Source organism: Eriocheir sinensis, chromosome 5 (assembly GCF_024679095.1).
Source record: "Eriocheir sinensis breed Jianghai 21 chromosome 5, ASM2467909v1, whole genome shotgun sequence".
Lineage (NCBI taxonomy): Eukaryota > Metazoa > Arthropoda > Malacostraca > Decapoda > Varunidae > Eriocheir > Eriocheir sinensis.
In genome coordinates, this window is record NC_066513.1 from 26,052,775 (window position 1) to 26,067,066 (window position 14,292).

At 42.3% G+C, this 14,292-nt stretch overlaps 1 protein-coding gene across 3 annotated transcripts in view; it reads right to left on the bottom strand.

Moving 5' to 3' along the window:
- Nucleotides 1–840: 840 nt before the first annotated feature.
- LOC126985699 (carbonic anhydrase-related protein 10-like) overlaps nt 841–14,292 on the bottom strand; it is a 148,618-nt gene continuing 135,166 nt past the window's right edge. For all 3 annotated transcript variants that reach the window (XM_050840874.1, XM_050840864.1, XM_050840855.1), the window contains 3 exons: nt 6,983–7,019; nt 5,463–5,542; nt 841–3,000 (listed from right to left, as the gene is read on the bottom strand). In XM_050840874.1, coding sequence (XP_050696831.1) covers nt 5,520–5,542; nt 6,983–7,019 — 60 coding nt within the window. In that variant the 3' untranslated portion in view covers nt 841–3,000; nt 5,463–5,519. The remainder of the gene's footprint in view (nt 3,001–5,462; nt 5,543–6,982; nt 7,020–14,292) is intronic.

Sequence of the window (14,292 nt, forward strand, 5' to 3'; positions counted from 1 at the left end):
CTCCTCAGCCGCCGCACTCGTTTCACAAGGCCTGTATACATACCTGGCTGTGCTTCACCTATTTCTCCTGCTTCAGCTGCTGCCTCGAGGTCTGACCACTATTGTTTCCTGTGTTTGCCGTGCGCTCTCTTCTACTCTCCCGCCACACACACACACACACACACACACAGACATACACACCTGGCTTACCTGGTCATTTACTTTCTCAGGTGTTGCATCTTACCTGTTTGACGGATTTTCTTTCATTAGGAGGATCAAAAATTTCGGTTCCTGTCTTCGGTTCGTAAGTGTGTGTGTGTGAGAGAGAGAGAGAGAGAGAGAGAGAGAGATGTCGAAAAATAAATTAGTTGTCCATGAAGTATGTATGTATTCTCGGTGGCTGCTTTTTAATATTTTATAAAGACGCGAGCAAGGTTGTTTGTTTGTCGTCTTACACACACACACACACGCACACGCACACACACACACACACACACACACACACACACACACACACACACACACATACACAGAAATATGAAGAGCTGGTCCGTTTTCTTTCTCCTTTTTTTCTCGTCCTGTTTTTCTATTAATTTATGTTTGTCCTGTTTAGTCTTGCTGTTGTTATGCTTCTCTTATTTATATTTTGCTATAACATTTTATTTTTCATTTACTGTCAGGTTAGACTCAAATCTCTATCTGGCTATGTGTTAATATGCCTATATGTCTTGTAGTCGTCTGTCTGTAACTGTCTGTCTGCCTGTCAATATGTCTGTCTGTGTCTCTCTATTGCAGTCGTGTTCTCAGTGCTTGTCATATTTACAGATATCTTTTTTTCTGTTTGTCTATATCGTCTTTCTGCATCTGTGTTTGCCTTTGTGTTTGCCTGCATGTGTGTGTGTGTCTGTTTGTATTGTATATATATGTCTATTATTCTCACTGTTTACTATTTATTTTCGGGGCAATAAAACACGTCACATTCTATCACTAAATCATCTTTTTACGTTGCGTCCATACAGAAGCTTAGGGAAGGGATGGGGAGGGGTGGGAGGGGTAAAGGAGGGAAGGGAGAGAGTGGGGGGCTACGGGGAGGGGGTACAAACTGCATGCTGACCTTGACCTGACCTCGCTTGACCTTGCTTGAACTTCGACCTTTGATTTCGAGCGAGGTGCCAAGGACGTTAAGCATGGGACCAGGAACCTCTCTATTTGGGCGACTAAGGTAATGAGGGATACAGTACAGGTGTTTAGATAGGCGGGTAGATACGGATAGGGAGAGAGCGAGTGAGAGAGAGTGAGAGTGAAAGTAAGAGGAGTAAGAGGGAGAGAGAGGAGAAGAAAATGAGATATGCCAAAGAAAGGAAGAAGAAAAAAAAGGAAAGAGCGAAGGAACGAAATAAATAAAGAAAGAAAAAGCAAGGAAGAAGGAGTAAGAATGAATGAGAGAAAGACAGAGAGATAAAGAAAGCAAATGAAAGAAAAAGAAAAAAGTGAATGAAAGATAAAGTTAGACAAAAAAAAGCTGTATGGAAAGATAGAAAGAGAGGCACATTACAAAGCCTGACTGATTGATAGACAGACAGACAGATAGACAGACAGAGACAGAGACAGGCAGACAAAAGAAAGAGACACAGAGAATATGGAAAACAGAATCCATCACGCTCTGCAATCTAGATCTGCACAGGTAAGGCAGAGCAAGGAAGGAATGTCAGGTGTAGAGATATTGTTGACCGACAGAAATATTGGCGCGAGTTAAAAGCAAGAGCCGAAACGTGTCGTGAAACTCGGCAACGAAACGGAAACGGGCGCCGCGACGTGTTAGAGTGAGATGGATGTAAGATAAAAAGAAAGGTTTATTGTGGTGTTTCCCGGTACAGAGGCGGAGGCGAAGGAGCTGTGCGTGTGTGTGTGTGTATATATGTAGGTGTGTAGGTATGTGTGAGTGTGTGTGTGTGTGTGTGTAGACAGACAGACTGGCCATAAAAACACAGATTAACTTTGAAATGGAGGTGTTGCAATATACAGAGACTGACAATTGATGGAAGTGGAATTTGAGACAAAAAAAATTGTTCGTTGTTCGAAGTGAAGGAAGGTGAAGGACAGAAGAAGGCACAGGTGTGAAGGGGAAGGCGAGACAGGTAAAAAGACGTTGACCAGGTACAAGGGAAAGTGAGCACCATTTATGAGTCCTCTACAGGTGTGCCATAAAGAAAACACCTTGATGGTTAATAAAGAGAGAAAAAAGTAGCGATGGATTTACAGATTGACGCAAGGAAACTGTTCTCTACAGGTGTGCCATAAAGAAAACACCTTGATGGTTAATAAAGAGAGAGAAAAAAGTAGCGATGGATTTACAGACTGACGCAAGGAAACAGTTCGTAAATCCATAAAAATCCATAATAGTTACAAAAGAATGAAGAAAATATTAATGGATTTACAGATTCACGCAAGGAAACAGTCCACTACCGGTGTGCCGTAAAGAAAATACCTTGATGGTTATAAAAGAAAGAAGGAAATAGCGATGGATTTACAGATTTACCTCAGGATACAGTTAAAGTGAATCCGTTTAATAGAGAAAAGGAAATTACCTGACCACTGGACGTAAACAAGACAGTAAAATGGAAACAGAAGAAACACAGGGAATAAATAGAACAAATTAAACCTTTCTTGTATGTGACAGAACCAACAGACGAGAAGGAAAGGAAGAGAAAGGAAGAGCAAGAGAAATATGAGAGAGGAAGAAAATCTAGACATGTTACGGACGTGTTCTTAGTGAAGAGAAAGGGACAACGAGTAGAGGTATGGGAGGGAGGGAGGGAAAGGGAGGGGAGAGGGGAGAGGAGGGGAGAGGGAGCGCGTTACACGACAGTCTATTCGCATCACAACTTGGTAGGAGGGTGGGGGCGTTAGGGGGTTAGGGGGCAGGGGGGAGGGAGGAGGGGAGGGCATGTATCCGGGGTTGTTGTTCTTGTTGCTCTTGTTGTTGCGTCTGGACGGGAAGCTTCGTCATTTTGGAGACATCTGTTTGGGAGAGAAAATGGGATGTAGGCAGAATATCACTTTTTTAACGTTAACAAACCTACATCAACTAAAAAATAACACAATAATCACTTGTAATTAATCTGGGCATCTTATATTTGGTTTTATTATTATCTTCTCTTTTTTTGATATTCTCTTCTAAATTATACATGAAAAGATTGCCTGCTTAGTCTGTCTTTTACTTTGTTTTTATTCAGTTTGGCTTATTTGCTTCTCTGCCCCATTATGGAGATGAGTTCTGTGTCTGCGGTGAGAGGCAAATTCCATGGATGAATTTACATAAATCATCATCTGTGCTCGGTTTCAGAGACATTGCGTGGTGTACTTGTAAGACAATGTTCTCTCCCTGGTTTTAGATTTTCCCTGTGCTAAGCTTTAAAATTTAAGATGCTTTAGTTTGAAGAGCTTTACATATTATAGCTTTTTTAGTTCGAAGTGTATTAGGTATTTCAGATGTTATAGTTTTAGGGATTTTGATGTTTTAGATTTACTCTTTGCCCAGTGATAGCGGTGTTAGAAGTTGTAGATGTTTGAATTCCAGGGTTTTAAGATATTTTAGTTATACTTTCACATCAGTTCCAAAAATTCACGATGTTTAGGAACCCTAGACGCTTTAGATTTCCTCTGTGCTCAGTTCTGGAGGTATAGAAGATTTCAGTTCAAAGAGTTTTAGATATTTTAGATTTACTCTCAAATCAGTCCCAGAATTTACGATGTCTTTGTGTTAGAGTTTTGTTCTTGTTAAATTTCCTCTGTGCTCAGTTCTGGAGGTATAGGCGATTTTAGTTCGAGGAGTTTTAGATATTTTAGATTTACTCCGTCCTCAGTTCCCGGGGATTTAGAGGCGCATTGTGTTGCTCCGAGGCCCCTTCCCTGCCCTGCCCGGCCTTCCCTGTTGGTCTTTTCCCCTTTATGCCGGTGGGAGTGGTTTAAAAATCGCCTTCAAGTTGTCCTTATCTTCCATAACGGCCCCGCGTCACGATCACCCCAGCGCCGTGAAAAATCTTAGGGTCGACAGCATGAATAAGTAATTAAGATCCTGGACCAGCTGTGTTTTCTGAGAGCCTTTGACTGTTTGAAAAGGAGGAGGAAGAGTAGATGGCGGTAATATGTTTTTGTCTTTCTCCTCTCTTCTTGTTGTATTGGGTTATGTATATTGTGTTCTTCTCTGGTTCCTTTGTTTTTTCAGGAATTTTTATAGTTTTCTTTATATATTTTGGTGTTCCAGTATGGTTCCTCCTCTCACTCTGTTCCTCCTTCTCTGCCTCCTCCTCCTCTTCCTCCTTTACCATTTTTTTTGTGTTCTTTATCTTCTTTTTTGGGCGCATACCTGTTCCCTTTATGTTTGTTTTGTTCCCTTTTGTCCTTCCTATTTCTCCATTCCTCTATTTTCAAGTTTCCTTCATCCTCGTTTTTATTTATATATATTTTCATCTTCCTTTGCCTCATATCCCATTTCTTTTATTTTCCCTACCTTCTCTACTTCCCCTTTCCTTTTTCTCTCTGTCTATTTATCTCATGTCCCTTCTATTCTTTCTTCCTTCACTTCTTCCTCTTTACCACGACTTACTCTCTCTCTTCTTCTTAATACATAACCACTTCGATTTTTCCAGCCCTGAGTCAAGGCCAGATGACCATAACATCACTCGTCCTAGTAAAAACGAAGTGTTCTGGAAGACTTATGATATGGTTGCCTTGGCGTGGCCGTTCGAGGTGGAATGTGGCGTGACGTAGCTAAGGAAAAAGTGTGACGTATGTGTGACGTGGGTGTGGCGGGGTGTGGCCTGGAGAAGTGTTCTTGGAGTTCATAATGTGGTCGCATGTCGTCTGGTTTACTGGGTTTGGGGCTTGATTTATGGGTGTGGTTTATTTAGGTGATGAGCGACATGCCGGAGAGTGTGGCTAGGCTCTGACAGTAACGAATTTCGGGTGTGATTGCATATTGATTTCATGTTTCTTTTTGTCGACTTTGTATCGGTAGAAGCAATATGTTACGGGGATGATTTTTGCTTTCTTTTTGTTTTATGGTGATTGGTCTACCTTTCCGTACCATCCGAATTACCTGCATACTGAATTAACAAGGTGTGTGTGTGTGTGTGTGTGTGTGTGTGTGTGTGTGTGTGTGTGTGTGTGTGTGTGTGTGTGTGTTCCACTTTCTATATTCTACTTCTTTATCCTTAACTTCATATTCCTCATCTTCATTTCCCTTCCATCTCCTTTATATTTTCTTTCCCTTTCTCCTTTATTCTTCGATTTTTTTATCTATCTCCTTTCACCTTCAAAAAACAATCTCTCTATACCTGGATAAAACAAGTGTGTGTCACGTGTCTCCTGGTTCTTGCTCTGCCTTCCCTCACCGTTCCAATAGTCTGTCTATACCTCTAATAACAAGGTGTCTGTACGTGTCAGGGGTGTGTGTCAGGTGTGGCTAGGGTGTGACTTACCTGGGCGTGGCGGGCGTGACACAGGCAGTGGAGGGGCGGCGTTGGAAGACACACCCGTCACCTTCCCGTCAGATCAACAGCTGGAGGGAGGGCGAGGGGAAAAACAGGTGAGCGCAGGTGAAGAGAGCGACAGCAGGTGTGGCAGGTGACAGCATGATAGGGGAGAGAAAGGGAAAGTGAGGTGAGGGTGCGTGAAGGGAGTAAAAAGTGAGATGTACATTGAAGGGCAGGGAGGGAAGGGAAGGGAAGGGAAGGGAAGCGATTGGAATGCTGGGGAAGAGAGGAAAATGAAGTGAAGGGAAAGGAAAGGAAAGGGAAGGGAAGGGAAGGGAAAGCATGGAAAGAGTAGGAAAGAGGAAACGATTGGAAGGCAGGGGAAGAAAAGGGTAAGGAAAGGAAAGGAAGGAAAAGGAAAGGGAAGGGAATGGAAGATGGAAAAGCAAGGAAATAAAAAGAAATATAACACAATTGTACATTCAAGTGAAAGGAGAGGAAGGGAGAGAGTGAGGAAAGGAAAAAAGGATAGTGTGAATTTGGGAAGGGAAAAATGAAGCAAGGGAGGCAAGAGGTAATGAATGAAAGTGAGCGAGAGAAAGGAGAAAGAAATACCGAAGGAGAAGAAAAGGAGGCAGGGAGAGGAAAGTTAAAAAGAAGGAAGGGAAGCAAAATAAAGAGAGAGATAAGAAGGGTAAAATAAGCGAAGGAGAAAAGGAGAGGCAAAAGATAAGGATCAGTAAAGTTTGGGGGATTAAAGGAACACAAAAGACCTTAGGAAGTAATAAAGGAAGGGCGTGAATAGAGGTTAGTGAATGGCATAAAAGGGGAGAGGTAAAGAGGGAGAGGTGAAAGGGAGGCGAGAAATGGGGTATTGTTGTAAGTTTTGCGTGTGTGTGCGTGTGTGTGTGTGTGTGTGTGTGTGTGTGTGTGTGTGTGTTTCCCTTGCATGCACTCACACATTTCTCTCTTATTCAACTTTTAGACATTTGCATCCTCCATTCTTTATCTTCCCTCTCCTCGTCCTTTATTCTCTCTCTCTCTCTCTCTCTCTCTCTCTCTCTCTCTCTCTCTCTCTCTCTCTCTCTCTCTCTCTCTCTCTCTCTCTCTCTCTCTCTCTCTCTCTCTCTCTCTCTCTCTTTTTTCCCTTCCACTCTTCGTCCTCCTCCTTAATCCCAGTGTAGAAATTTCCCCAAAATATGAAACGAATGAAGACTGAATAGTGAAATCGAAAAAGTAGGACGTAAATAACTACACTAAAGTAATTACAATGATATATATAGAGAAGATAACGATGCACATTCATTTAGGTGATGTAGATGATTAAGTTGAACAATGAATTACTCTTCCATATCGTTATAAAAGTACTGTACAATTGGATCTTACGATATTTCTGTTGCAAGGACTATAAATATAAAACACACATTGAATGATTTTTGTGTGTTTGTAGAGTATTTTTTTTATTGATTTATCTATGTTACAGTTATTGATATCTTGAAGGGAAGTAATATTTGAAGTTCTCTTACCTTGATATAGATGAGTTTTATTTACAGACGAGCAGCTCTGAAAAAAAGAAAGAGAAAAAGAAGGAATTCAATCTCAGAGAAGTAAAGTTAACATTCGGCTCTCCATTTTTATCTCCTCCATCTCTTCCGTCTCTTCCCTCCTCCTTTGCAATTCATCTCCTTATCTCTCCTCATTCTGGCATCCTCAATCTTTCATCCTCCATACCTCGTCTCCCTAAATTTATCATCGTTTTTTAGTTTCTTTGTCTCATTTTCAAGAAGATAATTTTTGGGGAAGAGAGAAAGTACAAAGGCAGGTGGCGAAATTCCTCCTCCCTCATTTGCACACATTATAACAGATGAGAGAGAGAGAGAGAGAGAGAGAGAGAGAGAGAGCGTCACAAGTTTTATTTTCGAATGCATTTCAAGTACGTCGCAAAATTTCTATCAGATATAAACTTTTTAAATCAAAATTTCATCCACATATTTTTTTTCAACGTGACTGCTTGCTTTCAACACACACACACACACACACACACACACACACACACACACACACACACACACACACACACACACACACACACACACACACACACACACACACACACACACACACACACACACACACACACACACACACACACACTGATGAGAAATTTGAGACACCTGGGGCAAAATTACCTTATTATCCACACCTCTATTTCCCTCTCATACACCTTAACGTCTTCCTTCCTCCTCCTCCTCCTCTTCTTCTTCTTCTTCACACTCTTCGTTGCCAATGTCTCTCTAACGTAACCTCTCTTCGTAATTAATTGAGATAACAGAAGTCAAGTTAAATATTTTTCTTCACCCTTTCCATCATCCATCATACGCTTGCTCATCTCTTCGCCTTTTCTTCTTCCTCTCTCGTTTATCATCTTCCTCTAGGGGTGGCAGCGTTTCTTTTTAGTTCCCCTCCTTACACGTGTCCTCACTTCGTTTTCTTTGACTAGATCTTACCGTCCGTTCCTCCTTCCCCTTATTTCGCTATCCGAAAATCTCTTCTTACTTTTGATCCCTCCCTTTTTCCCTTCAGTACGAGCACGTCTTTTCACTCCTTCACTCCCGTCGGTATATCAAAGACACATTAGCAAATTGCAGGCAGATCGGTGGTCCGGTAAGGCATGGAAACGTGATTGGAAGGGGATTCAGTAGGCCATAAGCGGATTCCGAACGTTTATGAAAGGAATCGTAAGCGGCTTATTAAGGGATTTGATCGTGTTGTTATTTTAGAGGTTTGCCGATGTAGTTTTTTGTGTTCGTATGCGAGTGATAACAATACGTAATCGATACATAGCGAGTAGAGATTCATGTCATTAGTGTAATACCAATAAAAATACATAACATACACGCGCATAGACCTACCTACATATATACATACATACATACTGACTGAATTACTGACTGACTAACTGAGTACATACATACCCACCTAATGAAATACACTCCCATAAAACAGAATATTAATTTAGATAAGAAAGCACCACTAAACCTACATCAGGCTCCCCCCTCACATGCTCACACAGTTGATTTAAACCCTTAATCCAGGTAAGGGAGAATTAATTAAAGGCGAGTCTGGGCTGGAAGTGAAGCCAGTGCGGGGCTGATTCACACCTGGCCAATTAGTGCATGAACATACGCTCAGGTGGGCGGCTGTGAACACCTGGGGAGGGTTCGTTCTGGTCCAGCGAGGAAGTTTTCTTAGGTGTGCCATTACCAATATTACTTTTACTGCTGATTCTGGTTGTGGTGGTGGTGATGGTGGTGGTGGTGGTGGTGGTGGTACTACTGCTACTACTACTACTACCACCACCACCACCACCACCACTACTACTACTACTACTACTACTACTACTACTACTACTACTACCATTCAGTCATATTTCTATCCAGTGTTTTCCAAATTTTAATAGTTTTTTCCTTGACGGTTGTTAGTTTTTTTTTCACTAAACCACGAAAAAATAATTAATACTTTTTTTGCTTAATCTTGTCAATAGAACAGACATACCTATAAACAGACAGACATACAAAACCGTAAACATAAACTTCTTAGCTTTGGTAATGAAAATATAAGGATGATGATATTAATAGAAATAAAAAAAAGTTAAAATAAAACAGAAATAGTCCATCCATGTCTGTCCACTTTAACAATTCAAGCACTCACGCAGCCAAGAGTGACTCGTACAAAAATCACTCGTAGCAGAACATGGCGATTACTTATGAAAGGCAGTGAGGAGATGAGAGCCAACCAAAGCGCTTCCTTCCCATGACATCACCACCAGCCTTGACCAATCGTCGCGCAGCTGCAAAGGTTCGGCGAGCAGATGAAGCCGGTGAAATATTTCTTGTGTTGCATCTTTTATGACTTAACTGACGCCTCCACGCCCACACGTCACCTCCTCGGGCCAAACAAGATCTTAACTCCACGCGAATTAGGTCGGTTTTCACAGACGCTCCCACATATCACATCAATTATTTCCAAAGGCAAAGAGGAGTTTAATCTGGTTCGTATGACTTTTTTTCACGTTCATAGTACAGAAGCTTTGGAAGACTACCACTAGGGTCATAAAACTACCACGACTCCAACGAAAACCCTGTCAAATGTGTGTTATTGGGAGAGGAAGAGTCGTATTAACAGAGATTTCGTCGCCCAAGAACACATATTTGACAAGGCTTTCGTAGGAGTTGTGGGCATTTCCAGGAGTAGTTTCATGACCCTGGTGGTAGTTTGACCCTTCTTCTGTACCGTGAACGTAAAGAAACACTCATTAGAACCCGACTGCCCCGTCTTTGGCCTTTAGAAATAGCTGATGTGAGAAGCGAAAGCGTCTTGTAATATCGAGCGAAATACTTAAGAATATGGTACCCAGTCAGTCATGTGGAGAGTAAATGGATAAAAAGGGCAATGAGTGAAAATAAGATGCATTGATTTATTAGTCCTTCCGTTTGTTGTTCTAAACGTCTGAAATACGAATAAAAGCCTTGGGAGTTTTGTTCTTTGTATTTCTTTTTCATTCAGGTATCGCCAATCTCAGGTAAATGGCTTTCGCTTTGAGATTCCTATTTTTTTCTCTTATATCTATCTCTTTGTCTTCGCCTCATTTCCCTTTTAAAAGAATAAAACAACAAACTTACTCTTCAGAAATATCCCCTTTCTCTCTCTCTTTCCCTCTCTCTATCTATTCCTGTATCTATCTATTTCTATCTCCATCTTCGCGTCTTTCTCCCCATAAACGAAGCCAACAACAACACCACAACACACACACACACAGCGCCACTAACCTAAAGCCACCACACACATAACACTGCCGCCTCGCATGCACGCAAACCCAGTTATGGCCCGACTCGCCTAGGGAAGTTGAGAGAGAACCCGCCCGCCCGCCAGCCCGCCCGTCAAATGGGGTCCGAGCGGTGGGTGGGAAGATTCCTATTACGATGAAACGAAACCCTTATTTTATCACGTATTGAAATCCCGCGAAACACTCACTCACTCACTCACTCCCGTCCGCTTGCATCCCTTTTGGCGGAGGAAGAAGTGAGTGTTAAAACTATAAACTCCATCACCACTACCAACGTTTCTTTTCTTTTATACGACTTTTATTCCTGTAGCATCAATCTCAGACTACCCAATACCTTCTCCACACACCCAATGCTATTTAAGGAGTGTTCAGTCCCTTCTGTAGCCACTTTTTCGTTCTCTATAAGCCTAAGTCGTACCCGTTTCGAAGATTAATTAATCTAGAGTATTCTGAGGCCAGTTTCTGATCCTCCTCCTCCTCCTCTCCTCCTCTTCTGTCTCCTGGGTTTCGTCATCCTCCTCTACTTCCTCATTCTCCTTGTCTTTCTCTTTCTCCTCCTTCTCTTTGTCCTTCCTTCTGGCTCTCTTATTCCTTTAGTATTTTCTTATCCTCCTCGTCCTTATTCTTCCTGTGATATATATATCGTCATGTGTATATGAATGTATGACTGTATGTGTTGCGACACCGGGTCGGTGTCGCACAACAGGATGTTTAACAACACGTCGTGCTTTTGGCCGTGGGAACTGTGATGAGCTGACGCTAGATCAGCAAGGATCAGCAAATGATGACTTTCATCACAGTTCCCACGGCCAAAAGCACGACGTGTTGTTAAACAGGACACTGACCCGGCAAATACAGTCATACATTCTATACACTCTTGTGTTTCTCCTTCACATTCTTTCTTCGTTCGGCAGCAATTCTTTCTCAGCGTGATCCTCCTCCTCCTTCTCCAGGTAGACACGAGTAGCTCAGGTATCCTTTAATTACAGGTTGCAAAGGCCATTACCGTGCATTGGAAAGAAGAAACAATCCATGCGGGGCGCTCGGTACACTCCTACACTCTCTTTTCCTTAGTCTCCGGCCGTCACCTTTGTCGATGTGTACGTGTGGGTGTGAGAGAGAGGGGGAGGGAGGGGGTTGTAAGCATGGGGAAGGGGGTAGGGACGATGTGTGTGTGGGGGGGAGAGCTTAGGCAGGCGTGTGTGTGTGTGTGTGTGTTTACCTAGTTGTGACATACGGGAAAAGAGCTACGCTCGCGCTGTCCCGCCTCCATATCCGCTCTTATCCAACTTTTCTCTTATTGTGTGTGTGTGTGTGTGTGTGTGTGTGTGTGTGTGTGTGTGTGTGTGTGTGTGTCAGTTGATTCTTTTTATAGCGTTATCGCCGAGAGAGAGAGAGAGAGAGAGAGAGAGAGAGAGAGAGAGAGAGAATAAAAAAATAACAACCCTTTTTTTCTGCCCCGTGGAAGGAGCGCAGGGCCGCCAGTTCCATATTTTTCAACTGGAAGGAAAAAATGCGAATGACTCGTTTCTTTTTTTTCCCCTCCCTTCAAAACTGTATCCATGAAAACTTGAGGCATATAAAACACACACACACACACACACACACACACACACACACACACACACACACACACACACACACACAGACACACACACGCAGGCTCCTTCCCCCTCCCCCCTATACACTTATCCACAAGAGACCATAATCAAATACTAATAAAATTTAATATATGAATAATCACGAGCGTATAACGAGACTTAATTACCTCCACGCTAAAAAATAATTGAGCTAATGATACAAAAAGGCGTAATAGTGTATCTTTATGCTGTTCTATTTGACGAAGCTGTCGGCGTTTGAGTCTATCGTTGGGTTATATGCTGCGTTAGGGATTTGTGAAAGAGATTGTTGTTGTATTGGATGAGTTTTTTTCTTTTGTTTATGACTTAATCTTGGCTTTTTATGAACTTTTTTATAACTGTTTTGTACTTGCGAGAGAGAGAGAGAGAGAGAGAGAGAGAGAGAGAGAGAGAGAGAGAGAGAGAGAGAGTTTGTGTGTTTTCGTGTGTGTGTGTGAGTGTGTGCATGGGGACAGGGGCTCGTGTGTTTGTGTGTGTGTGCGTGTGTGACTGTGTGTGTGTGTGTGTGTGTGTGCGTGTGTGTATGAGTGAGTTAAACACTTTTTCTCGTTTTTTAGCTTCTCGTTTTATCTCGTCTAATATTTTTTTCTCTTAACTCATTCAATTTTTTCCTTGTTTTTCCTTTATTTTTTATGCAAAGTTTTTTCAGCATACAACTACTTTTTTTTTACCCACTTCCCGTTTTTTTTCATTTTACAATTTTTCATTTTCCCTCATTTTTCCCCTCACTCCTATATCACTTCCATTTTTACAGCTTTCCCCTGGCTAAGATAAAAAAAACAAAATCTTCTATCTCTCTCCGTTCAAAGCCTTTCCCTTTTCTTTTTACCTTTCCTTTTAAATCGCTTTTCCCCTCTCTCTTCCACTGCTCCAACTTTTCCCTCTTTTCTCATATTTTTCTCGCGTCTCATTTTCACCATTTCCACCGTTCACATTTCTCTTTGGCGTCGTTTGTCTTCTTTCTTTCCTTCCTTACATCATGGCGGAAAGAAATGTCATCCCATCCAGGCAGCGTTGATTAGTTTGTCCGTGTGTGTGTGTGTGTGTGTGTGTGTGTGTGTGTGTGTGTGTGTGTGTGTGTGTGTGTGTGTGTGTGGGTTTGTGTGTGTGTGTGTGTGTGTGTGTGTGTGTGTGTGTGTGTGTGTGTTTGGAGGGATGGAAGGGAGGTGAAGGGAGTGTTTGTGTGTGCGTGTGGGGGGAGGTGTGTGTGTGTGTGTGTGTGTGTGTGTGTGTGTGTGTGTGTGTGTGTGTGTGTGTTTGAGAGCTGGTTTATCAGTGTTTTTCTTCTGTCTAAATCGTTAATATATACAAAGCAAACACCATAACAAGAACAAACATACAAGCAGATATAAAGACAAGCGATGGATCTAAACACACACACACACACACACACACACACACACACACACACACACACACACACACACACACACACACACACACACGAAGACTAATATGGATTACTTATTCAATTGTCCGTGAAACTGTAATATTGGACCATGCGTGTGCGTGTGTGTGTGTGTGTGTGTGTGTGTGTGTGTGTGTGTGTGTGTGTGTGTGTAAACATTCTTTGAAATTTAGCGGCGCCTTTGTGTACGCGTCTAAGCCGTGTAGGTATGTGTGCGTGCGTCTGTGTGCGTGTGTGTTTGTTTGCATCCCAGGGCAAATTTAAACGAGGAAGAAGAAAACAATGCAGAGCTTGTTAGTTATACAGCAGCTCTCTATAATGCCTCACAAGTCTTCCTCTTATACACGACGAATCTTTGTCCTTACTTTCTTTTTCCATTCGTCATTTCCATCACCTTCATCTGTTCTTGCTCCCACGGGTCGTAAACTTCATCCCTTCCACGCTCTCTCTTTTTCGTTCTTCTTTTCTTCATTCTCCGTTTCCATCAGCTTCATTAGGTGTTGACTCTCCCATATCTTACTTCCTTACTCCCTCCCCCCACGCACTAGTCCTCTCGTTTTCTTCTTCTCTTCCTTCATTATCCATTTCCATCATCTTCATTTCTGGACTCATTCATCTTACTCCTGCAAGATCACTAACTCCATCTCTCACGCTTTTTCTCTTTTTCTTCCTTTCTTCATTCTTCGTTTCCATCATATTCATAATTTCTTAACTCATTCATCTTACTCCTCCAAGCCCACTAACTCCATCTCTCTCACGTCTTCTCTCTTTTTCTTCCTTCCTTCATTCATCCTTCGTCTCCATCATCTTCAGTTCTTTACTCCTCCACATCTTACCCGCTTACTCCCTTCCTCCCGCCCTTCCCATTCCATCTTCCCGTCGTTTACCAGCCATCCTTCACACACCACAACACAACAAAACACCCCCTCTCCCATCCCTCCT